At 44.5% G+C, this 25691-nt stretch overlaps 1 protein-coding gene across 5 annotated transcripts in view; it reads left to right on the forward strand.

Annotated features, from left to right (window-relative positions):
• ARHGAP23 (Rho GTPase activating protein 23) overlaps window positions 1-25691 on the forward strand; it is a 635536-nt gene that overhangs the window by 537608 nt on the left and 72237 nt on the right. For all 5 annotated transcript variants that reach the window (XM_069634667.1, XM_069634666.1, XM_069634669.1 and 2 more), the window contains 5 exons: window positions 1616-1673; window positions 4013-4150; window positions 17390-17689; window positions 18230-18291; window positions 18753-18877. In XM_069634667.1, the coding sequence (XP_069490768.1) occupies window positions 1616-1673; window positions 4013-4150; window positions 17390-17689; window positions 18230-18291; window positions 18753-18877 (683 nt within the window). The remainder of the gene's footprint in view (window positions 1-1615; window positions 1674-4012; window positions 4151-17389; window positions 17690-18229; window positions 18292-18752; window positions 18878-25691) is intronic.

A 25691-nucleotide genomic window follows, 5' to 3' on the forward strand; every position in this document is an offset into this window, starting at 1 on the left:
ACACTTGGGCATAGAAGGGCCTTTATTGAGAGAAGGAACTGTAAGCTTGTGCCGGAGAGGCCCAGAAGTGTGCTGTGCTCACGAGTCTCGGCTTGTCCCGTGCTATAAACGCGCGGAAGGGAGGCCCCAGCCATAACATCCTGACTTATCATTTTATGAACACTTCTTTCTTTTCTTGTGAACATTATCCCACACTATATTTGTAGCATAGCGGTAAGGATTGGCAATAGTTTTTCTGTTGTATGGGCCCTTTTTATTTGACTGACACCACTAGGACCGTATTATTATTATTTGATGGTCGTAGCTTGCTCCCATCTTCGATTTAGGTTTAGATTAGGCATTTATCTCACCTATTTGTACAGTTTAATAAACAGCCTTGAACTGTGATCACTTGTGTCTGTCTTACTTTGATACAATAAACGCCTTGAAATCAGTCTTTAGAGATAGACCCAACATATTTGGGTCCTATATCGCTATTATTTCTGGACATTCTTCAGGGGTACAAACTTTAAATACTAAATACACTTTTCTGTATTGAATTATGACCTCTAAGCCTTTTTCATAAGCAGACACAGTTGTTAATGAATTTCAACCATGATTCTGTAGATTTGAAAGCTCTGTGATTTCCTAAAAATGTGTGTTCTATGTAGGAATTTAGATCACTAATGTAGTGTGCAATATTTCCTGATTTTCCAAATTAGTTTCATATCGCTTGTCATTCATGGGGCTTCCGTAAGGTACCTGCGACTTTCAAACTTCAAGCATCTCGGGGTTGTGGAGTTGTGTTTAGAAGATCAGTTTGTGAAGAGACTATGGTAGCAAGATGGTCATCCTGACATACTTGAAACATGTCATCACTCATAGGAACATGAAGCTCCATCCAATAGGGAACTAATTTGAAAAATAAGGATATGTAAATAGCTCCTGGCCCAGCCATGTCGCTTCAAAACATTTAGATCCCTCGTAACAGTTCTAGCTCCTCGATCTGATGCTGTTAAATATTCTTAACAGATTGGACTCCAAAGACCACATCCATACCGGGGAGTCACTGATTAATTGATTCTGGTATCTGTGAAACTTGTCTAGCGATGGTGTTCAGCTTGGAGAAGTAACCAGTGATCGTATTTCCTGATTGTGAGATATGTTCCTTGACCATCTCATTTTCTCTAATCATGACACAATTGAATGCTAGTTCGTCTATGATATGTCCAGGTCAGCCTGTAGCTCTCTGTAAAGTAGAGTTTAATAACTGATACCTATCAAAAGGGACACTATAAAGCTCTGATCTGATGGCATGTGCTTGCCGACATGTTCTTGGCTGTCTGCATCTTAAGAGAAGGTCTTCACAATTCCTCAGTCCGGGTTACTTGCAGTCACTGTGTAACTGCCCAATAACCAGCTAAGTGGTCAGATTCCACCTCTGATCAGTGATGGAGAATTAAAGGGGCTGCAAGACATGCCGAGGGACATTATTCATTTCTCTGCTCGCAGATGTCCAATAGGCTGTGGCTTGAGGCATTTATTGGAGGATTTACCTGTCATGTTAGAAACTGCATGCTATGTTTTGTTTGTGTAATGTAACTCTCTTATACTCACGATTTATCTTTCCTCGCAGGCGATTGCCAAACCGGGTGCCAAGCTTGAGAATGCTCCGGAGCTTCTTCACTGACGGGGTTGGTATTAACCATGTGTATTGTCTGCATGACTCCATAGCTGGCTCTATCCTTGTCTGTCTCTGTTCCCTCCTTCTGTAAGTGTGCCTGTCTCATTTCTGTGTATTTTGTGCTCATTCACTCAGTATCTTTGAATGGGTTGGTCTTTCTGTGTTTCTATCTCAATCTTGCTGTCTTTGGCTTGTGCATTAAGGTTGTGATATTCTGTGAATATTAGATGTTTTTACATACATTTGTGTTGCACATGCTTTTATTTATGTGGTGGGTGCTGTAAAGAAGGCATGGTATTCAACAGTGAAGACAGACACAAGTGATCACAGTTCAAGGGTGTTTATTGAACTTCAATGAGTTGGTTGAACGCCTATCTTACCTAAATCTAAGGATGAGAGCAAGCTACGACCATTAAATAATAACGCAGTCCTAGTCGAGTCTCTCTAAAAGGGCTTATACTAATAAACCTATTGCCAATCCTTCTAAATACAAAAGGGTGTGGGACAATAGTGTATGCAAAAAGAAGTGTTCAAGAAATATGTCGGGACGGTTGAGCAGTGGGCTTCCCTTCCCAACTTTTCCAGCACGGGGCAAGGCAACACGTTCGAGCTTTGCACACACTCTGGCTTCGCTGCCACGAGGATACAGTTCAAAGCATAACTATCAGGCCTTTTTGCCAAAGTCTCTTTTCCAATAACATACTCTTACTGCTGAGGGCCTGTCGTAACAAACAGGTATGAAAGTTCCATTCCTATCAGGATCTTCACATGCACAGGTTCTCACTTCCAGTGTTTATCATGGGTCTCCCTCCTTCAGGCTTGGACCCCCTTTTTACCACAATGTTTACACTTTCTCTCCCTCGTTCGGGCTCGGACCATGGATCTCCCTTGTTCGGGCTTGGATCCTCTTGATATCAAAATCAAAGACTTTAGAATGTACAATGGGCTTTGCTTGAACTGTGGCAGACCACTTCGATTTACTTCACACAATGTTCTCATCAATCTTTGACTTTCGTTCTCTTGGCCTGATACCTTACAGAGACCTTTGATTGAGCACATTCATGGTGCCGGACCACTGAGTCAATGGTATTGTATCTTTCCTTCTCAAGTTGAAACATTAATCAGCAGTTTAGATTTACTCACGTCTTTCATCACACGCATTTAACAATGTTCGTTCCAGCGCCGGTTGTACAATGTTGCCGCTTGCAACCTTGACCTCAACACTGACCGGTCTTGCATTGGTATCCTCAACTCACCGGCTGTGTTGATCTATATGGCGCTACTTTGGAGCCAAGGACGACACCCCGGTGACTGCTGCTCCTCCCCGCCTTCGTTGTTTACGCAGGGGGGCCTTCGGTATCTCCAACACACAATGCAGGATTCTTCAGTCTGGTTTCCTAGCCTTGCGCTTTCAGACTGGAAGGTTTCTTGAAAGTAATGGTTTCTTGCCGAAAAGGTCAAGGGTATTTCCCTCCTTACAAACCCTTCTTGGTTTGACGTCTTTATCCCCTCATTCAGCTGCTAACTCGAAACTGCTGTTCCTTTATGTGTTTTGCCTTGCTCAACGTGTGCTCTCGTGCTCGGCCTTTTATCCATGTGGGGAAGTTGAATGGATGTCAGGTGTGAGTGATTGTCAGTAATTGCCTGACTTCGCCTCCCCATAGTAGCGGGACATGTCGGGTACACTGCTCGGGTGTGAGTCTGTTTTCTCCCAGAGCGGTCTGTCCGTGTGAAAGTGTTTGCGAAGGGAAAAGAGGGTTTGGGGGTAAAGTTCCCAAGTATCCTACCAGGTAGGAAGGGGTAAAGTTGTTATAGGGGAACGGATACCGCGTCTCACCATCCGGTGTCCCACTCCCCGAAGACCCCTCACCCAGGCGATCCGTCCCCACCGGTCCACCCCTAGGGTTTGGATCCAAAGGCGATTGCCACCTGAGAGAGAGATCCGTGGGGACTAGCGGGTGAGAAACCTTCAGGTTTCTTCTGGCTGCAAGCATGTGTGCTTGTAGCCAGTGGACATATGTATATATGTGTGTCATGCTCTGTTGTGTTTTACCGTGCTTTATGCATGTCTGTGTTGATATACAGGGGGTGCTTCAGTTTCGTGTGCATTGTGTGTGTCTGTGTGTGTGGTTCCTTGCATGCAATGCACATGTTTGTTAATTCAGCCTCCCATACTTCCTGCCCTATGATTGTGTGCAACATGGTCTGTATCCCTGTGCGTTTCATTACCACATAAGTATATGTTAATGTAGTGACAATGTTGGGGACATGAGTTTTTATGTGCTTTCCTCTTGTACAAAGTTGAGTGTGCTTTTGAAATACCTGCCTCTTGTTTTCCTTTCTGCTTAGTCTTTAGACAGTCTTTTAACATCGGACGACGTTAGATCAAAGAGGCATTCAACATCTGAGCTTTCTGATGTCACGTTCAGTGAAGTACGGAGAGAGGGCTGGATGTTCTACAAACAGATCCTTACTAAGAAAGGCAAGGTGAGTTTTCCGTGGCACTCTAAGTGTAACTTATCGAGTGGATGGGAGAGCAGTCAGTAAATAGGACTGTTACTAGGTAGATCTCTCTATCCCTTTTTGAGCGTAAAAGTGTGCATGAATATACAACATGAATCTTTCACAGGTTCTCATGTTTTGACAGCCTGACACCCTTAAAAGCAAATGCACGAGAGAGAAAGGATGATTACCTAAATACTGTTGTTACCTACACACTTGTGCACGCTTAAAGTGCAGAATGATAGTGCATTGCATATGTATGTCACAAAGTTCAGAAAAGGGTATGTTTTCCAAGTGAAACAGTAGCTTCTCGTGGTGGTAAAAGCTGAGCAATGACACAACTGAAATCCATCATTTATGGTCCTAAAGGATTGCTTTTGTTAGGTATTTCTCTAGGGAAGAGGTTGGACCCAGTGCCCAACGGTATTAGGGGGGTCTACTAGGAACAGTCAATGACTTTCTGAAGTAAACAGCATTAAGGATGGATCAACAGAACATGAGGCTCCCTCAAGGTGTCCCAACACATCTGTAGGTTGGTGTCCACTTCTTAAAGTTTTTACCCTATTTTTAGAAGTCGTTGCCCCCCCCCCCACTCCTCAGGACATCCTATTCTATGAAGTGTATGCATAAATTCTATAAAGTAATGTCCAACAAGTTGGCCAACAGATAGTTCCAACGTCGCCTCCTGGCTACCCTAAACTATAACACAAAGATCCAAAGGTGGCCAACACCAGAGTTCACAAATCCTAATCTCCAATGGCAAGGCTCTTCCTGGCTCTACTAATACTAAGGATCTGTCTTTGATCCGCCTGACTTCCACTGCCTCTTCAGACTTCTACCAGGTTTCAGGCTTATCCGGCTTTGCTCAGACCTCCATTCATCTCGTGGGTTCTTCACATCGAATTGAAGTTCCCACAGTGCTCTTCATGGGCTGGTGAGGTTCTTCTGAACCCTATTGATATGGTTTTTCTCACAGAGGTTTCTTCAGGACCTCTGGTCTTTCCCCAAATAGGGATCGCTCGGTATCCACTTTCCTGTCTTCTCTGGACCTTTTGGTTTCTCAGCATTCATTAGAAGTCTTTCTGAGGACTTGGGTTTCTCATCATTCACCTCCGGTCTCTCACAAACCTCAGGTTTCTCCAGGATTCACTTGAAGCCCCTCACAGACTTTGGATTCAGGTTTCCTCAGACCTTACATTTCTTAGCATTCACTTCAAGTCTGTCACATACCTTGGGGTTTTGCAAGAAACAATGCATATTTCTCCATTTGCGGTCTTTTTCAGACAGCTGATGTGTCCCCCTATTGCCACAGGACTTCTTTCTCCTCATCCCAAAGTTTGCTGCTGGAAAGCCTCAGGCTATGACTCTCTAGTTCCCCCAAGGAGTAGGGAGAAGGGTCCTTCTGGACTTCTTTTGTCAACCTCTTTTCCCAGGGCTTCAAGGTGCTGGCCACTCCCACATTCACCTATACCATCTTCTAGGCAGCTTGCTTCCCAGTACTCATCTATGGCATTGCTACCCTACAGCCAGCAGCTTTTTTTAGGATTCTCGATTCAACATTCTCCCTTTGTATTAATGGAGCAAGAATAGGCATGTCTGCTTCCTCTTGGATTCTACCCTTTCCTGGATTTTCCCAGCCTCTTCTTCTTTTTTTTAATGTATTTATTGTTTCCCTTTTTTTAGACCTACTAATGTTTTCTCTGGTAGGTTATTCCACTTTTGATTTGGTATTCTCTTTGGGAATTGTCCATTCCTTTTATTTCTCTCAACTCCCACCATTAGGGTATTATTTGTCAATTGGCATTGGTTCATTATTTGATGAGTTCTGTTATTTTCAATGAGGTCCTGGAAAGTTTCAAAGGTGTCCGCAACGTGCAGTGCCATCATGGAATTGCTTTCAGAATTTCTGGTGACACCACAGCGTTGCGCGGTCTCTACTGTTTGATATCTGATGGCACTGCTTTGTTAGTGCTGGAGCAAGGGCTCTTCACCTCTTTCCTCAGGTACTGTTGTGGCTTCAGCCTATCAGGGTTTGTGAACATTACATGTACGCTTGTAGTACTCATCAGAATAATACATGCTGGTCACGGTCCATGCACCGTTGGGTTCTGTGGCATTGCTTTCCAGGAATTGAGCTCCTCGGGGCAGTTATTACAGCCAGCCACCCCTGGGCCTAAGATACATCTTTAGTGGGGACAGCAGTCTAGCCGAATCCCTCCTCATCTACCCCCCTGGGAGGCACATTGGGTAGCAAATGGACAAACCAAGTCTCTGGTAGCTCACTTCTCCGACACACTACATTGGGGTGTTCAGGCAACTCGCCACCATCCTTCCCTTTGTATGAGCCTCTCCCTTCGACTATGGGAAGCCTTCTTAGATAGTCCACGTTGCTCTGATCTTTGCCCATGCGACGGCCCACTTAAAACATAAGGTTGGAATGCTAAGATCGACCTCATGAATCTAGCATTTGATTCTTTTTGTTGGGCTAACCGTACCAGTGTGTTGCAATCAGGGATCAAAATGAATCTTCATCCTTCTAGAAAGTACTGTAAGGACTCTATGGCCCAATTAATGACTATGGTGGCATAGTTTTGTTCCCTTCGGAACAACTTCCTGCAGGTGTAGCGGATGGGATGTTCCTTACAGTTGAGTTATTGGGATAACACAGCCACTAGCCTAACGTTTAAGGAATCCGTTTGATGAAGAAACGGTATTTAAAAAATCCAGCATTATGCAAATGATAGTGGTTCGGCAGTATCCCATGGGCTATTATTTGGATGGTGACGCTTCAAAGGTTGGATGAGGGCAATTCTGCCGGTTCAATTAGATGTGTTATTTTAGGAGCAGGGGTGACCGTCCGTTATAATCCCCAGAGGACCTTCATTCCCAGAAAACACTGCCAAATTACCCAGTGGTCCAGAGACCGGCTTGACCAACATGCATCAGTCCACTGAGCACGACGCACAAACCTGCAGTGCTTGCAAACTTTGTTATGCTGAAGATGCTGTATTACCTGAAGAAAGAGAGCTGAAGAGCCGACAGTGGTACACCAACTATCAAATGGGAGAAATCACGGAACACAATTCCGCCGCAGAAAATACAGAAATGGATTCCAAGATGACACCATACACCTTGGACACCCTTGAACCCGGGCAGCTCCTCATTAACCTTTATAGAACTCCTCACATAATGAGGCAATACCGAACCCTGACCAATAATGCCCTAGTGAGGGGTGTTGAGAGAAACGGAGCATAGTCCATCCTGACGATAATACAAAACTAAAAAGGGGACAAAACCTTGGAACCCCTCCCCAGCATACAAGAAGCTGCCAAACCCCATTAAAGGGGAGGCGCCAGTCCAAAAATAAAAGCTAGCTAATTAACCTGTGTGCTTTCCACCAAAGTACAGGATTTTAATGCTAAACATCACCAAGTTCCCTGATAAGCTGTTGAGAAAGAATATTCATGTATTTTTCGGTTTCACTTATTGGCTACTGTGGAACTTTTAGGGCATTGTGAAAATGGCGAGTTATCCCAAAATAATTGTAGATTATGTAATGTTGAAGGAGCATCGAACTGGGTCATGGAATGTACAGCACTGACAGAGAAAAGGAATCATTATTTAAGAACCGTTGTGCACAATATATCATTTTTAGTATTTTAATAATTGTTGAATGATGAGGTAGGTGGCTACAGTGATTGCCTTGATTAGATTTCTTTTCAGAGAGATTATATGTGGTAAAGTTGGAGCATTGAATTAAAATAGTTTTATAGGTTGTATGTGTGCAGAACCCATAATACATTGTATTTGTTGTATTTGTTTCAAGCTATTCCGAAGGTTTTCTGTAAACCTGATAGCATTCTTAAATATATCCATGAAAAAAACGAATGTAGCATAATAGTCATCCATAGCACCGCCCCAGGAGCCCAATCGGCTAGCCTATGGGCATATACTAAAAAAGGTTTGCAGTGACAGGAGGACTTCAGTAGAAGTCCCTCTGACCACAAAAAGAAGTCAAAGATGCTGGAAACCAAAGAGGGGTGGGGAAAAGCGAAATCTTTAGGGGGTTCCATAAAATGAGACAGCAGAAGCTCCAAAAGATAATTCTGTGCTAACACATACCTTAAAAGAAGTAAAATGCCACCTTTGCCAGGGCAGGCTGAAGCTATTTTAGCAGGTGGTAGCTGCGAGAGGTTATGTTAATTGGCAATGCTCTAGCAGACGACGGCCACTGGTAAAGCCATCTGGCGCTTTTACTCTTTGGTATTTGGAGAGGGCTATAGGCTGGAGTCCCTGTGCTTGTCCTATGTGTCTTATTAGAGGGCCAGAGGTGTCCTGTTGCTGCCTTTTTCGTGCTGTGTCCATTTTGCCTACTCTGTGCCAGTATAGAAGCTAAATAAGTTGGGCAAATGTAGAAGACAAGAAAGGTCAAGCCCAGTAGACACTGATATGTGTGGTATGCCTTGTGCAGGATGAAAGGTAGATTGTTGTCATGATGGTCAGAGATGTGCTCTCATTGTGGGGCTGCAGGCATGTTGCTGCAGGCTATACGCGTGTGGCTTGCCAGGTGCTGCAGAATACTTGTATTGCCTGTAGAATGAGTTCTCTGAGCTTGGTAATGGACTTTCTCGGAAAGACAGGGCAATCTTTCTGTAAGTGGTGATGAGGAGGAAGTATCTTTCGTATTTACTTTAAACCTACGCTGTCTTTCCGGTTTAGAGTTCAGCATTTAACCATTTAGTCACTGCAGAAACTGGCATGTCCCTAGGTGTGTATGTTTGCTGGCCGGCCAGGCTGCATTCCTCATTATTAACGTCAGAGACTCGGGCTAAGGGGTTGGACCTTCCCTTCAAAGGCTGAGTGCTTTTGCTGTATCCACTAATTACCAGCTCATAAAGGGAGAGTCGGGGCAAAGACTGCCAATTCTTTATTGCCATTTCATCTAAGCCTCCACCTAAATACATTCACTGGGCACTTTCTAGGCAGGACGTGCCCATGTCTGTGCATGGGTGTTGTGTGTATACTTACACCACAGAAGTAGTAAAGGCAGATGTCCTGGTGCTCAAAAAAGAAAGTAAAAGTCATCCAAGTGTTTCTTCTCGGTGGAACTGTTCCGAGTGGCAGTACTGCCGGGAACTACTGTTTTCACTTTATTTGCTTTTTAGTGGATTTGATGCTTTTCCCAGTACCACACTAGCAGGCTGGTGGCAGCAGTGGTATCTTTTGGGAGGATTCTCTTCATGCACTGTTTCCAGGGACCACCTCACAGGGTTTCCTCCAAGTATTCCAGGTTCTGCGAAAGGTAGGTGCCAGAGCCGCTCTCGGGAGGTTAAAGGGGTGCTAAGAAGGTACAGCAAACATTTTAATAAATACCAAATAAAAGATTGTCCACCAAAGATATTCTTACAAAAATGCAAACTTTATATAGCTAAGGCAAAAGCAAAATCGCTACATTTGCAGGTAAGTAAAACCTTGTAAGATCACTATGTACAGTAAGCAAAAATGGTTTATAAAATCTCCAAAGGTACTTGGGAGTTCTAAGATGAAGAGAACTTTTAAAAGGTAGGTACACCTTTTTCTATCTTTTAAAAGACGTGGTAAAAGGTAGCACAGGGGACGTCAACGAGATAAAGGTTTCCAGAAAATCAGTGTTCTTTGCAGAGCTAAGTCTCGCCTTTTGCAAAACGTGCGGCCCCAATTCGCCTGTCAGATCTGAAGGCTGTCAGATCCTGGGATCTGACGAGTGGACCGCTGAATGGGGGTCAAGATGAAGAAGAAGCCCTCAGGCATTGCCAGAGGAAATAAAGAGGAATCATGAGGCAGTCCCAGTGCAGGTGCGGTGCACATTGTTGGGGCGGTGTAGAGGTAAGGTTCTCTTAGGACGCCTGAAGGCTCCAACAATGGTGCACCAGTGCAGAGGGAACCCGCATACCCTTGAGAGGATGGCTTAAAGTACCCCGCCAATTCGGACACAGGCTCAAGCCAACAGCATGAGAGCAGCATCACGAGAAGTGGTTGGTGCTCACCAGAGATGTTCAGATCCTACCATGTCCAGGGGCTGACATCCCAATGATGACGTCGGTGTTGGGAGACCCCAGGGAAGAAGGATTAAAACCGATTTTTACTCTGGACCACACCAGAGAGGAGCCAGCATCCTCTGAGTTTTCAAGTTGCAGGTTTGGCGATGCGGTCAAGCAGCAACATGCAGCATGACCCCCTGGACCTTCCAGATGAAGTGATGGAACCAGAGTGCTTGCCAGTTGAGCCCTAACTGAAGAGAACAGAATGGGCTCCAGAAATCACAGAGGAGTACTAAATCATCTGCAGCAAAGGGGCTCCTGCCTCTGGGATTGGCAAGGCAGATATAGCATAGAGGCTTCAGGGAGATTGGGCCTTTGCGCAGGTGAGGTCATCACTCTATCTTCACTGTAGCTGAGGGAAGTAGTGCTGCAGTTGGTTCCTTTTTCGTCCCTGGAGAGGCAAAGCTTTGCCATCTGATTCCGTATTGCACTTAAGCTGCTGGTGCAGAGTTGCTTCCCTTTTCTCGAGTAGCAGGCCTTTCAGATGTGTAGGCTTATGCCCCAGCAGCAAAACAAGGCGAATGGTAAGGTGTCTCCTTTTATTCCCACACCGGAGGCTGCGGGTGACCGAAGTCTCCCATCGCACACCAAGCTACATTCAAACATTTGGTGGCCAGCCAATGATTGGCCACCAACTCGGACATCCCCAAGCACTAAAGGGTTAGTTCCGAACACAAAGGACCAAATCTACATATGTCCATCAAAGCTGGTTCAGGCTGCTATAGCACCGAGCTGAGGGGGACTTTCATCATGTTGCCAAATGCAGCCGCATCCCCCAACACTCACACACAAAGGGACAAGGTATAGTTGTTATGGAGTTTTAGTAAAGTCCACCTAAACTAGGAATGTAGAAGACTCCTTTTAGTGTACAGGGCTCCAACTCTTAGTGTAGGCCTGAACTGCCCTACAGGTTTGGTAGCTATGGCTGAGCAGCCAGGCTAATCTAGGAGGGACAAGGGTTGTAATAGAGTACAAAGGGCCTCATTACGAGTTTGGTGGTATCTGGGCGGTAAATCCACCCACATACCACTAAACTGAATTACTGTTACCGCCACTTGGTCCGGCCTTATTACCGCCAGATTACAAGTGGCGGTGGCAGAATTAATCCCCATTTTTGTAGAGTCCATTGGACTCTATAGGGCATTTTTGGCTGAATTACTTGGCGGTAATTCTGCCGTTTGTGCTGATTTTCGTTGGGAGGATTTACTTCCAGCACAATGCTGGAGGTAAATCCCCCACCCCAGGGCCATACTCGTAGTATGGAAGTGTGGGAAAAGTGGCGGTAATTCCGTCACCACCAATTCTTTCCTGCACCGCCTTACTTTTAATGAGGCACCAAGACCTTTGAGCACACACCCAGAAGATACTTACACACTTGCAGTTCTTTAAAAATAATGATTTATTAAACAAACTAGGCAATGTTAAATTCACTCATCTGTTCAGGTAAGTAAAGTACACTTTGCACATGTATACAGTTAGACTTTTGCAGTTCAAACTCAATTCAGTGGTAAACCTTAAAATCGAATTCAGGTTATAAAGATTGTTTTTTCGGCTTAGCAAAAGCATTAAACAACCAATAATCACAGAATGGTAAAATTGGTAGGTAATATTTTACAAACTTTCAGAATAGTTGGAAGCATTTCAAGGTAAGTAAAATTACTTTGGCAATTCAACTCAGCATCACTGTTTCAGAAAATACTGAATGGATCAAAACCAATGCAGAGAAGGTAAGACTTGTATTACATTCACAGAGACCTTAGGCTTTAAAAGTCCATCCATAGCTAGGTTTCAAAGTCAGACTGCGGGGCAAATCTAGCAAGGCGCAGGCTGCAGAATGTCAAGAGTTCCAGAAGAATGCTTTTATTGCAAGTAAGTAACACTCTTTGTTGGAAAAGAGTTTAGGGACTTCGGGTAAGGCTCCCTAAAGGCACACCGGCATAAGGCCAGAGGGAACGTGTATGCGCAAACTCCCAAACACCCAAATCTGCACTACAACAGCACAGGAGCAGCAAAGCAACTCTAGGTAAGGTCTATCAGAGTCCCACAGTACCATACGCATGAAGAAGAGGGTGCAACACAATGGCACCACGATGCAGCAGACCCAGTCATTGGATTCTTGGTCAGGCAGACTGAAGAAGGGACACTGGAATGGATCTTGCAGCAGAAATCAAGTGGAGAGGCATCAGCAACCGATTCTTCTCTGTTTTGTGGTTTTGGCACCCTTTTCAAAGTACCAGTGAAGAAGGGTTACTGCCTGGTGGATTCAGTATGCTCTCTCTGTTCAGCCCTTCGAAGAGGAAACTTCATTGAGCAGAATCTTATCTCTGGAGTTCACCAAAGTTTCAGGAGGATTCGATCTTTGGAAGGCGATGCACCGCACGATGGCCACAGGTCCCAGGGTATTGGCAAATTGCAGCGGGTGGTGGTCACAGCTCGTCGAGGTATGGCCCAAAATGCAAGTCGTCTACAGACTGGTTGGTCCCACCAGTCTAAGTGAGGAAGTTGTCTGGATCGGCGCTTCCCTGACACTTAGAAAAGAGGGCTGGAGCAGCAGCGGTCCCTCAGTTGGCTCTGGAGGTTGCTGCAGTCGTCCTTCTCCGCTTCAGAATGGATCTTCCAGTGGTCGACTCTGGCTTCAGCATCAAGACCCTCGCCTTTTATGCAGGAACCAAGCCATTCAACATGCAGGGTTCCATTCAAACTTGGCTGGGGCTGTCCCCAAGGGACAACCAGGCACCCAGTTTGGACTGGATCCAAGCAGTTTCACTGGAGGATAAAGACCTATGGAGTTTGAGTCCTCCCCGCTTCCTGTCCTCTTAGACACACTGGTGCCTTCAGGCAGCCTTCACAAAGGGATCTTGGTGAAGACAAAAGAGACACAAGGCCTTTCCCCGCCCAGCATGGCAGAAGAAGGACCAAGAATAAACAAGCCATCATGAGTTGGCAAAGAAAGATGACTGGAACCATTTTGGATCAATGGTGTCCCATGTGAGCCTTACCGCAGCTGCACATGCAGCCTGTTGTCACAAAATGGTAGAAAAAGTATCCACTGCCACCAGACAGCTCTGGAGACGATGAGCTTCTGGGGGAAGGAGAGGAAAAGACGAATCTCTAAGGAAGTGCAGCTGGTAGTGTGACTTCTTAGAGACGTCAGGGATGTAAGGAGAGAGTGGAGTCGAAGATGACCCCAAGGTTTTTAGCCTCACAGGTGGGAGAAGGAAGATGGCCAAGAGAGGCCAGCCAGAGAGTGACAGGAAAGGAGGGAGCAGGTGTGCGATAAGGAGAATCTCAGTCTTACTGGCATTAAGGCAGAGATTGTTGGCGGCACACCACTCCTGGATAGCGGACAGACAGACAGACAGACAGTCAGAGTTGAGCAAAGGAGAAGAGGTGGCAGAAGGGAGCCTGAAGATGAGCTGAGTGTCGTCTGCACAGCACTGAAAGTTGGGGCAGAGAGCGACAATGCGGTGGGCAAGAAGTGCCGGGTATTGGTTGAACAGCCAGGGAGAGAGGTTAGAGCCCTGGGAAACACCACAGGTAGAGATAAAAATACAGGAGAGGAAGGACCCAAATTGGACCTGGGAGGGTCATTCAGAGAGAAAAGAGGTCAGCCAAGCCAGGGCCTGATTGGTGATACCCATGCTATCATGGAGACGGTTGAGCAGGATGGCATGGTTGACCGTGTCAAAGGCAGAAGAGAGATCAAGTAAGATGAGGACACGGGGTATTGGAGTCAAGGTTGGACACCAGGTTTTCATGGATGTTCAGGAGATCACTTTCTGTGCTTCTGGCAGCTCTGAAGCCAGACTGATGGTCATGGAGACAACCAACCAATTCAGTGTGAAGATTAAGCTGGGAGATGGCCAGTTTTTCCAGGAGTTTCCCAGGAAAGGAGTGATGGAGATTGGGTGGTAGTTAGCAGGGCAGGAGGGGTCTGCTGAGGGTTTCTTGAGAAGAGGGTGCACAAGGGAGTGCTTCAGGGGGGAAGGGAAGACTCCAGTTGCAAAGGAGTGGTTGCAGAAGTCGGCCAAGGCAGGAGCCAGGGTGTCAATGTGTTCCTTGATGGTTGAGCAGCCTAGTATTCTTCCATCTGTTCCTGGTCCCAGACTGGCATGGCTTGTTGGTAAACCAGGATTCCGCTGCAAATGTAACATTTATGGCTTGGTGCAAGTTTCACAGAGCAGTCAATGTTATCCTATATTCCATGGGGAGTCAGTGCAGACTTTAAAAGACTGTATGTTCTTGTGTTTAAAACGCTGGCACAGATCCTAACCACGTTATGTTTCCACCGCAGTTTCTGGACCAGCGTTGTTCTCTCTGTATATAACGGTCCAATAATGTCATCTTGAAGCCCTCCACGACCTGGCCAGCTTTACGCAGCTTATGTATTGATGCAGATCAAGGACATCCCTTCACTTGCTAAATAAGTTGTTTTTCTGTCAGATTGCTTTAAGGGAGAACTGGTATCTCTGTAGAATATGTTTTTCTCTCTTCTCTGCTGGGGCTTGCCCATCAGTGGAAACTAGTTAATTGGGAGCATGCTGGCAGTTTTTATTATTGAACTCCCAGTGAATCCAAAACTAAATTACTGCTCCAGCAGCCTGCTACCTAAAATCTACGGAGGGTGATGAAAGGCATCATTTGGCATATATAGGGTGCTTAACATGCCCTCCTATGCTAGGAGTCTTATGGGCTATGTAGGATCATATGCAAAACAGGCATTTGTCAAAGCCAACAGATTTGGCTTTTGTGTAGTCATGAGATTAGCACTATGGCAGTGGCTGGCAAATGCCTCTTGGCTATAAGATGGCAACTGCGGGCACATGATGTAATGCCTGGACAAATGATAGCAGAGCTTGGCAAATGCCTTTCTGATACCTATACACAAGCTGAAACTGTTGGCTTGGCCAATGCTTGTTTTTAACAGGACGTCAATGCAAGGGACATGTATAAATCAAGTAGCTGAAGACACACGTGCTTAAGACAATTTGATTACACCAGTAGTACATTAATTTACAGCTACAATTAAACCATTATTAAGCAGACCACTTAAAAATAATGCTAGCAGGCCAACGTTTGATGTTGCTGATTGAGCTAGCTCAAAGAGGTACCAATAGGATGTGTTAGGACGGGAAAGGTCAGGTAGTGAGTTAGACTGGTCATTGAGATTAGCCATGGCCATGGGCAGTCAATGGGTGGGTACATAACCAAACAACACCCACATGTTGTGTGTCCCGCCTCACATGCCATCTCCCTGCTAGCTGTACTCCAATGCAATAGTTTTTATTTTTCGGTGGCACTTAAGTGCCACTTAATAGCCAAACCTAAGAAGGGTTGCAGTGACGGGGTGACTTCAGTAAAAGCCACTATGACCACAAAAAAGTAAAATATCCTGGAAACCAAAGGGGGTGGGGGAGCAAAAAGGTTCAGGGGTCCCATAAAATGGGACAGCAGAACCTTCAATAATGAAATTGTGCCCCAACACATATTTTGGTTTTTCTATGCAATATTAATTTCTGAAAGATCCCCTTCTGTAAAAACTCTGCCTCTCCATTCGTTGCTTGCACAATTGCATTTGACCTTTGAACCGGTTCCCATATTCCCTCGCATGCACTTCCCTTCACACTTTTGCCAGCCCTACAGCTATCATTCTTTGGACTCTGCCTTTTTATGGGGGGGAATCATGTGCCCCCTTCTAACTTAGGCTGCTGGCCATTACGCTCCTTACCCCTTCTCCACTCTAGTCTCCCACCTCTCCGCCTCCTCCCTCACTACTCGTTTGCCTTCCGCACCACAGCCCTCTCTCTGCATTGCCCAGAACCACCTTCTAATTGGACACGCTTGATTTCTGTATGGGGACAGATCCCCGCTTCCTAGAACCCCTCCGCCCCCTGTCACCCACCTGATCCCTTTTCCACCCTAAGCCCCTCTGCAGTCCCACTCCTACCTTGTCGGCAGTGTCTTCAAAGCGCTCTGCTATGCATCTGTACTGTTGTATACCTCTGTAAAGCGCTACGTTGCTTCTCGAAACTAGGGCCGCGCTCAATAAATACCGTGATAATAATACAAGCCGACTCTTCCACCAGCCCTTCACACATTTTCCCAGTGATCTTGTGCTTGTATGGCTCTTCTTTTTTGCTCACGGGCACGGCAATGTTTGTTTTTCCGGTGGTCAGTGAGTTTGGAGGTAAGCGTTGTGACCCGACCACGTCCTTGAGAATCCCTTTCACCCAAGGGCATGTTATGGTCGATGTTTAAACATGTGACCATTTTGGGTGTCTGGGTATGCGGGATTATGTTCAGATATGTTTTATCGTACAGGAAAGTTTACATTGTATACAAATCTTTGAGAAAACAGAAAAAACCGAGTGATGTCTTGCTGCAGAGCAGCGAATTTCTTTATTTTTTATAAAACGTGATAAGACTCAAGAGCACACACATGTATATAATCGGTATACTGCTCATTCCGTTAGCCTTGATCTATTGGGACTAATATTGAGGGACTCTATCGTTTAGGCTGTGGCCATTTGATGTGCTTGGAGCATTTTGCCTGAACACTTAATCAGCAACACTGACTTGACATAAGGCGAATTTTTTGGGGGACAACACACAGGCAATATAATCCTCAAGGGTGTTGGCCTTTTGTCAGTACACGTGTTTATGTTTTAAAACGTGTTGGTATATCTTGGTACAGATTTGCCTTTGGTAGGAAAAGTGGTTATATCGGGCTTGTGGGTTGAATCGGGTTTTTTCCTGTCCATTCTATATTGCAACAGAGGTCAACTTTGCAATAGGTGCCACCTGCCTCCCTCCACGATGGTGCTCATTGTTTTGTATTTACTTGCTATGATCACTGCTATGCTTCAAGCATAATTCAAAAGCCACTCCTCCAGGAACCATGGTAGCTTTCCTGGTAGCACTGGCTTCTTAAAGTGATGGGCTATAAAAGTGAACAAGTCACTGACATTTTAAAAGCCTGAGCTCTTCTTTGATGACTGGGAAGATTACAAAAATGATTAAAGCAAATGAATGGTCACAATGCTGGCGATCTAATGTGACAGGTAAGTAACTTCTTGATCTTGCTGATCTTGTGAAACTGCTGTCGTGCTATCAAAGCAATAATTTTGGCACTCTTCCATTGCAGAAAGTTGGCGGAGGTCTTCGACAGTGGAAGAGAGTTTTCTCTGTTCTCCGCACGCACTTGCTTTACTTATACAAGGATCGTCGCGAAGCAGTCACTGCCGTGCCACCCCAAGGTGAGGAGGAGCAGCCAATCAGCATCCGGGCTTGTCTTGTGGACATTTCCTACAGCGACACCAAGAGGAAGCACGTGTTCCGGCTAACGACCGCTGACTTCTGCGAATATCTCTTTCAGGCCGAGGACCGCGATGACATGTTGGCCTGGATTAAAGTCATCCGGGAAGACAGCAAGTCTGAGGGCGAGGTGAGGGGCCAATTCTCCTCACCTCCATGGGGTGCCCCAGAGGCTCCATGGAATGTTTAATGGATGCACTCTGCTCATGTGAGGCGCCACCCTTGCCACCTTTAGGATGTGCCGAGAGTTCATGGAACACCCCCATTCTAATTAATAAATAATGGAATTATTGTAATGACAAAATGAATAATCCATTTTGTATCAACTGCTCAGTTCGAGCTGTATGCACATCTCTAGTTGTCATTTATATTTATTTGACCAATTGCTAATTCATTTAAATAATGCTGTAGTTCATTGGATAATCCAATTCATTATTTTGCGATTGTTTTCTGCTTACATATTTTGCTTAGCCCCAGTTTAGCGTTACACCAGCCCCCTGTCACGATAGTTGCCTGTGACGCTCTTTTGCCATTTTACGCCACTTCAAAACGGAATGTTCAGTGCATTCAAAGCCCCCTGGCAAACATTGGCAGCCCTGCTGGGATTGAGGTATCGGACAGTGTTGGGCCTTTCAGACTAAATGTCTCATGTCTCTTTCTTTTCCTTCAGGAACCTGGGTTTGTGAGTCAGGCGTTAATCAACAAGAAATTAAATGATTATCGGAAGATAAGGTAAAGGTTCACCAGGTGTTGTCACTTCTAGATCTTCTAACATGATGCATGGAAGTGGGTGTCTTACCCACCTCTCCCAATCATTAATGCCCACAGGGCTGCACCTTCTTCTTGCATGGCTTATGACACTCTGTAATATTTCAGTATTGGGATTGACACATATCTCTGCCAATGGTCGCCCAGTACTGCCTGCGGTTCCGTTATTGGAACCATGACCAGCTCTTCCAGTGCAAGTCTGCCCTGTCTTTCAACACAATCAGACTCCCAAACACAGACACTCACACACAAGATGTGTGTTTCACCTCAGTCTGGACTACATCTCCTCCTGTTGATGTAGCGACTGGTCATCCGTCTATAGCACCCGATGTTTGACCTGCAGCACCTCGTGCTACTCGTAGAAGGTTTCTGTGTTTTATGAGGTAACTTGAAGCTCAGCACCTCTATTTATGTTGCCCTTACAGTCCATCTGGGACCAAGCCTGACTCCTCTCCGAAAGGCCCTCGAGGCTTGGGGATAAAACAAGAAATCCTGAGGCAAGCGGGGCTGAGTGCACCTCGACCTCCTCGTCAAGATCCTGCCACCAAAGGTAACCTGAGGTCTCCTTTCTCATTTTCCTTCCATCACTGACTTCCTTTTCTTTTACTACATTTGTGTTTCTTGTTTCCTCTCTCGTTTGCTTTCCCACCGTACCAACCTTTCCCATAAATACTCAGCCTTCTTATTTCTGCACCTTTCTCTCATCGTTCTTCATCCGCTTAATTTCAGATCCACTACTTTTTCTTTTAACAATGAAATCTTGCAATTGTTTTCCCCTTCATTGTTTATTTTTTTGTCCCCTTTGGGTGCCTTTTCCGCCATCATTGACGCTACAAAACCAGTTTGCTTTGTTATCCTCGTGTTCTTTTTTTCAGGCTACTGTAGAATATATTCATGGGGCAACCATTAATGCAGGGAATTCCTTCCTTCCCCCCAATCAAAAGCGCCACATCAGCTTACCATATCTGGACTAGCTCTGCCCTTGACAAATACCACACCACTATTATCCCTCACCGCTTTGCAATAGTTAAGCCAAGAATCGGGCCGATGGGTAGAAGAACATATATTTGTTAATCAATATCATATTGCACAATAATTATCACAATGCACGCCGCCTTAGTCTGTGGCATAAAATCTTTCCTTCCAGAAAAAAACTTTGATACAAACAAGTTGAACACCATTCACTTTTGGTAATAAAGATTCACAAAATATCAAAGACACAAACATGTGCAGTTTTCATTTCTGATCTCAAATTACCCCGGTTATCATGTAAAGTGAAGCACAGGTTTGGAGAAGATTTAAGATGATTGGGTCACTTCCATAATTCCCCCGAATATAATCAGAATCAATGCAGCACCATCGAACATGACTTAACAATTTTATTTGGCAGGGTGTTTTGTAATTGGCTTTACTTAAATACGCACAGCGGTCTTCTGTTGGTAAAAAAACACATTTTACATGCACAGCGCTCTTTATTTCTGACCTCCCTGCGCACTCTGCTATTCTAGCAATGTACTTGCACAATCATTATTTAACCACATACTTTTCTCAATATATGGCATCATTTTCCTTTACCACTATGCAGTGAAAAATCTCTCAGTTTGGAGTCCTTTTCTCACTCTCAGTAGAGAGTGTGCTTTTAAATCAGTTGTTTCACTTTGTTTAACCCCAAAGACACCTTTGTTCCCAGCGCAAACCCAGAGGTTCAGTTATGATTTAGCTCCCCCTCTGCTTTGGGACTGGGTTCAGGGATTGTTAAACCATTCAGAATTTCGTTTTTTAAATACACCCCTTCTCTTTAGTGGATTTTGGAGTTGGCCAAAAGGTTAGTAGGTAATCCCCAATTACTTTAACAACTATAGCATTATTCACACTTGGAAAGATGTTGAAGATTTCGAATGTTCCCAATATCTCCCCGTGCCCCTTGACTATGTGGGAATTAATACAATTATTCATTAATAAGAAATGCTAGGGATCTACTCTGGATGCCCACCCCATTGACAAGGGGCCAATATTAATTCAAACAGATCCCCACCAAAGGTTTGTCTCATGTACTTCCTTTCAATCACTATGGGTCTCTGTTCAGAGAAAAGTCATCAGTCCTCCTGGGTCATCTCATGGGAAACCTAGGGACCTGGTTAGACTGCATCTCAAGACTCAGTTATGGATGGCCTCCAGCATCAATCCCTCTGTTTCTCTTCCGGTTCTCTCCAGATTTTAGTCCACCTTTCTCCTTGTCTTATTCACCTCCTTCTGTCTCCCTTGCAATGTTGGTTCTCCTCCAGCAGTCAGTCAGTCTCCTTTTTCCCAGTATGCGTCCATTTTTAAAATCTAACCAAACCCCAAAATATCTAAATTAGGAGGTCCCGGCTCATTGGTTGATACTCCTGATTGGCCATCTATTATTTGTCCTCCTACAAAAGAAAGGCCTAGCCCCTTTCTTCTAATAAGTTCTTAGGTTTCTAGGCTACATCTCTGGGAATTCTTACTCCACCTATCTGAAATGATACCTCTGACCAACTCAGATATGAACTTAGAAATCTTCAACATGGCACCTTTCTTCAATTTACAGATAAGTATCACACACTGTATATTTCTGAATTGTTCTGATCACGCCGGTCTCAATGCACTGTGTCTCATGTCGGCACATGGTTGCAGGTGTGAATGACAGATTTTTGTGATTTATATAGAGAAAATTAATGCCATTACAAGATTGTTTATTTATTTTTTATTGATCTTATAAATTTCATAACACAAACTTACAAAATCTCAACAACTGAGTATCTGGTAGGAAAAAAACGAAATACAATAACGACAAAGAAAACAGTACATGTACTGGCGTCGTATACATAGTCATACACTCGAACCAACAGAGTGATGACTCTCCACCTCGTAGACCGTATCTGACTTAGACAACACATATTCGAAATAAGGACCCCAAATATCCGGGGATGAGCATGTAAAGGCATGGTTCGTATAAATGCAACATCAAGGTCATAACAATAGGCTAATTCTTCCATCCAAGTTGCAACTTTAGGTAGTGGTCCTTTCCACCAGGCAATAGCTACTCTTCACTGTGCCAAAACCAATAGAAGCCGGGCTAGTTTCTGCATATGTCTGGGAAATGTAATGATCAACCCTAACAATGCTAGCAACAGATCTATTGTAACCTGTGTTGATTCACAATAAGGAATACCTTCTCAAATACTCCATCCAAAAATGCAGCCATCGGGGGCAGGTCCATGCTAGATGGGCGAAGTCAGCACATGCGGCCTCACATCTTGTGCACTCTTGGGAGGTGTCTGGGAAATATTTATGTAACCTTAACAGCGTGTAATACGCCTGGTGCATGAAGTTAACTTGAATATTTTTTTTACCTAGAGTTGAGGGACACTGCCTTGATCTGACCCATTGTGTACTTCCATTCCTCCTCTTGTATCTTCACACCTAGGCTATTCTCCCACCACTGTCTGGGAATATCGCCTTCCTGAGGGATGTCTGACATTAGTCTGTTATATATCAAAGAGACCAGGCGGCCCTCACCTTTGGCTGAGATGATGTCATGCAGGAGTGAAAACGTGGGGGGTTGTGAAGGACAGGAGGGTAACCCAACCCTGAAGGCTTTTCGGATCTGAAATATTGGAAAATATCCAGTGGAGTGGACCCACCTCTTTATTTAAATGCATCCACGGTCAGGAACATTCCCTCCATGTAAAAATCATCCATTTTAGCTATGCCCAGTTTAGATACCAGTTGGATATAGACCTTCTTGTGTGTTATTGCTAACCCAAGGATTTATTTTACCGGCAAAGTTGGGCGCATATCTTCTCCATCCCCAGCTGTCTTGCTATCTTGTGCTATACCCTACAGGTGGTGGTAACAACATTTAACCCCTTTGGGTCACTTGTAGGGTGGTCAAGTACCACAGTGCGGAGTAGATCAGGAGCCGCCAGTGCCCTCGCTATCTGCACGTGGAGTCAGACTAAAAGCGTCCCATACCAAAAGGATAGAAAATGAGCCACGGCCTCCCAGTAGTATATTTCCAAGTCGGGTAGCGCCAAACCTCCCCTTGCATACAGATGCAACAGCATGCCTATTGGACTGTAGGTTGCTTCCTTGTCCAAAGGAATTCCAACAGGACTCCTCAAAGCCTCGCAGAAAATAATGTTTGTAAGAAAGTCGGGATATTAAGAAATAAGTAAAGAAACTTAGGGACTATGACCATCTTCATGACTGCCACACGGCCTATCAAAGAGAGATGTAGATCCTGCCATCTCTGTACTCGCTCCTTGAGGGCGTCTATTGCTCTGCTGTAGTTTTATCAGTAAAGTATGTTCCCATTTCCACTGGAACCTAAATTCGTCCAGGATGGTTGAGTACCTGTCGTCAGAGGAAAACCACATATTGCCCAGGGTTCATTTTAAGGACTGAAATTTCACCAAACTTGATCACCTGCCTCATCACTGGATTCAGATTATCCTTTGGTTCTTTTATAAACAACATTATGTTGTTTGCATAACGCAAGAGAATTAATCTGTGCGAAAACATAAACGTTGCTCTCTTAACAGGGCCTCAAGCAGTTACATGGCCAGAGCAAATAATAAAGGAGAGAGGGGCATCCCTGCCTAGTCCTCCTCCCTAACTGTAGAGAATCTGAGAGCCGTCCCTTAACAGTTACCCTAGCCCCTGGAGCATTATACACAAGATATAATGCACTAATGAATAAGGGGCACAGAACTATTTTTTAAGTACTAGGAACAGGAAGGGCCATTCGATCACAAATTTGACAAGCAAGTATCTGATTCCATAACCGTCTTGTGGCCAATGCTGGATTTTACTTTTATGGACTTCATTGATTCACGGTGCGTCACCCTTTTTCAACTCTCATGCTGGACTTCCTTTGCATCTTGTGCTCATGGTGGCCCTGAATAATGCTGTTCCATCTTCATCTTGTATCCTGGCTTGCAACATTATGTGTTACTACTGACTTCTGCAATTGTATTCGCTCTCCTCTCTTGCTTCTCCACTCTTTTAGATTGCTAACTCTCTGTTCTCTCCTACCCTCCCCTCTCCCTTTTCCTATCTCCTCCCCTCCTCCCCTTACTTTCTTCTATGCACTTACTCTATCAGAATTGTCCCTGGACCTACTATGATAGCAACCTCATCTGTCGCTCCCCTATCCCCTTATTGTTGCCCCCCTCCCTCCAGCACTATCTGAAACGTTGTCAGGACTAGTACGATAGTCACTTGTTTTGTTCCACCCCTTCCTTTCTGCACCCCTCTCCCTTACCTTTTGGTTTCCTCCGGCTCTACCAGAAATGTCATCAGGCCTAGTACGGTAGTCGCCTGTCTGTTTCCATTTCCTTCCCACTCTCCTCCTCCCTTCCTTGCACTATCTGAAATGTCGTCAGGCCGAGTACGATAGTTAATTTCACATCCTTACTGTTCCTGGCCTGTAAGAATGTCGTTGTATTTTCCCTTGTTCCCTTCCTTGCCTTGAAGCGCTTTGAAACACATTGTGTATAGGCGCTATATAAATAAACTATCATATCATATCATAAACTACCATATTCCCCAATCTCATAGATGTAATCTATTCTGGGAGGCTGTAATCACATTTTAGCTAACAACTCTGGTTCCCAAGGTCTAATTTTGAGAGGAGTTGTATCATCCGATAGGGCTTGTCATAAACTTTTTGAGAATATTCAAATCCTCTCTAGGTGTCACGGTTCCCGAAATTATGGCCAGCATATGATTTCCCATATAATCCTATGTGATATATAATGAGATGTATACTTTCAACTTCAATTAAATAACATCATTCTGTTCCCAAAACGTAGATGTATAATTAGCAATCTGCTTGTGGTTAACTTGGTCTGCCATCAACCACTTAACATTCTTGTTTCCAGAGCTGATCAACCTTCTGTGTCCTTAAAGAAGTGAGCAAAGGTGATAACTCCACCCTCTGACTCATGCGGTTTTCAACCCAGAACCTCACCATTAATTGTATTTTAATTCTGGATATTTGATAAAGGTCACCATCCATTATCTGCCATGTTAATTACTCAGTGATGATCATCTCACCTCACTAAAACCTCTTCCCATACACAAGCTCTGCCCCCTTCCTGGCTCTGCGAACTTCAAAGAAATTCCCAGATGTGGCTTGTAACTGTAGGGGGAAGGTGAGCAGGGTTTGGCCTTTGGATCTGCTGGAGAGGTTTTCTCGTGTGAGCACAGCCTGGCGTCCATTCTGATGAACAGAAATGGTGCTATAATCTTGTTGCATTCTTTTCTTTAGACATGAGGCCTACATAAGTATCTTACATCACACAATATTCGTTTTTCTCCTGCACCATGGCATCAATTTCCATGTTTATATTATAAAATGTATTGCATTGGCTCTGGCAATGGAGTTTCATGTGTACACTGTTCATGGTTCCAAGCTCCAGAATTAACACATTTCTCGATGTCAGCTTGGTTGTAGCTAAGCTGCATTTTCAGGTATCTGGCCCATGTAGTTGGAATTAGCCCTCAGCTTTTTCGGGCTGGTCATTTGAATACAGGGCAAACTTAATATTTGTATTTTTCTGTAGACCATATTGGAATATTTGGCAGTTGAAAGTTGCTTTGTCTCTACCATTCAACAGGGATTTTTCATATTTCTGCACCTTTGGGCCCAACCTGACCAGGGGCAGTTTACTAATTTACTGTTGCTGAATTTACCCCAACCCACACCACTGCCAGTGCTGTTGGTAGAATCACAATTCAATGTTAATGGATTTGACTGCTCTATGTGAAAATATTGCCAGCAAAAACATTGCCTGTGGGTCGAGGATTTTCCTCTGACTCATTAAAAGCCTTCCCAACATGGTCTAGGTCTGGTGTTATTTACTATTCTAAACTCCAGTCCTAAAATGTTTGGGGAAAGTGCTTGATAATAGTCACAGTGCACCTTTGAAAAAACATGATCTCCTGAAACTATTTTCACTGGCGTCATTATCGCTGGATACCGACTAGAGGGGTATGTTTGCATTCTCTGCCACCAGACCATTTTTCACGCAGTTGTGTAGCTATATATCTAAACATTATTTGCTTGTTTGAAAATGTAGGAATGGTGCAAGGTATTCTCCACACCATTTTAGCTTACATGAGGACCTTACAACTGCGCTAACCCTCTTAGGTCTTCTTCTGGTCAGAAATACATTATTTGTCCTCCATATGTGAAATAGGATCACTCAGGAGAAATCCCACAAAGAAAATCTTGTGTCTTAAAAAAAGTCCCAGACTACAATGCCTTTGCCTGATCTCGGAAAAAGAAAAGGTCTGAACTGTAATCATCCGAGCCAAAGACTGGCATAGTCAAG

The sequence above is a fragment of the Ambystoma mexicanum genome, chromosome 13, assembly GCF_040938575.1.
Source record: "Ambystoma mexicanum isolate Mex_15411 chromosome 13, UKY_AmexF1_1, whole genome shotgun sequence".
Lineage (NCBI taxonomy): Eukaryota > Metazoa > Chordata > Amphibia > Caudata > Ambystomatidae > Ambystoma > Ambystoma mexicanum.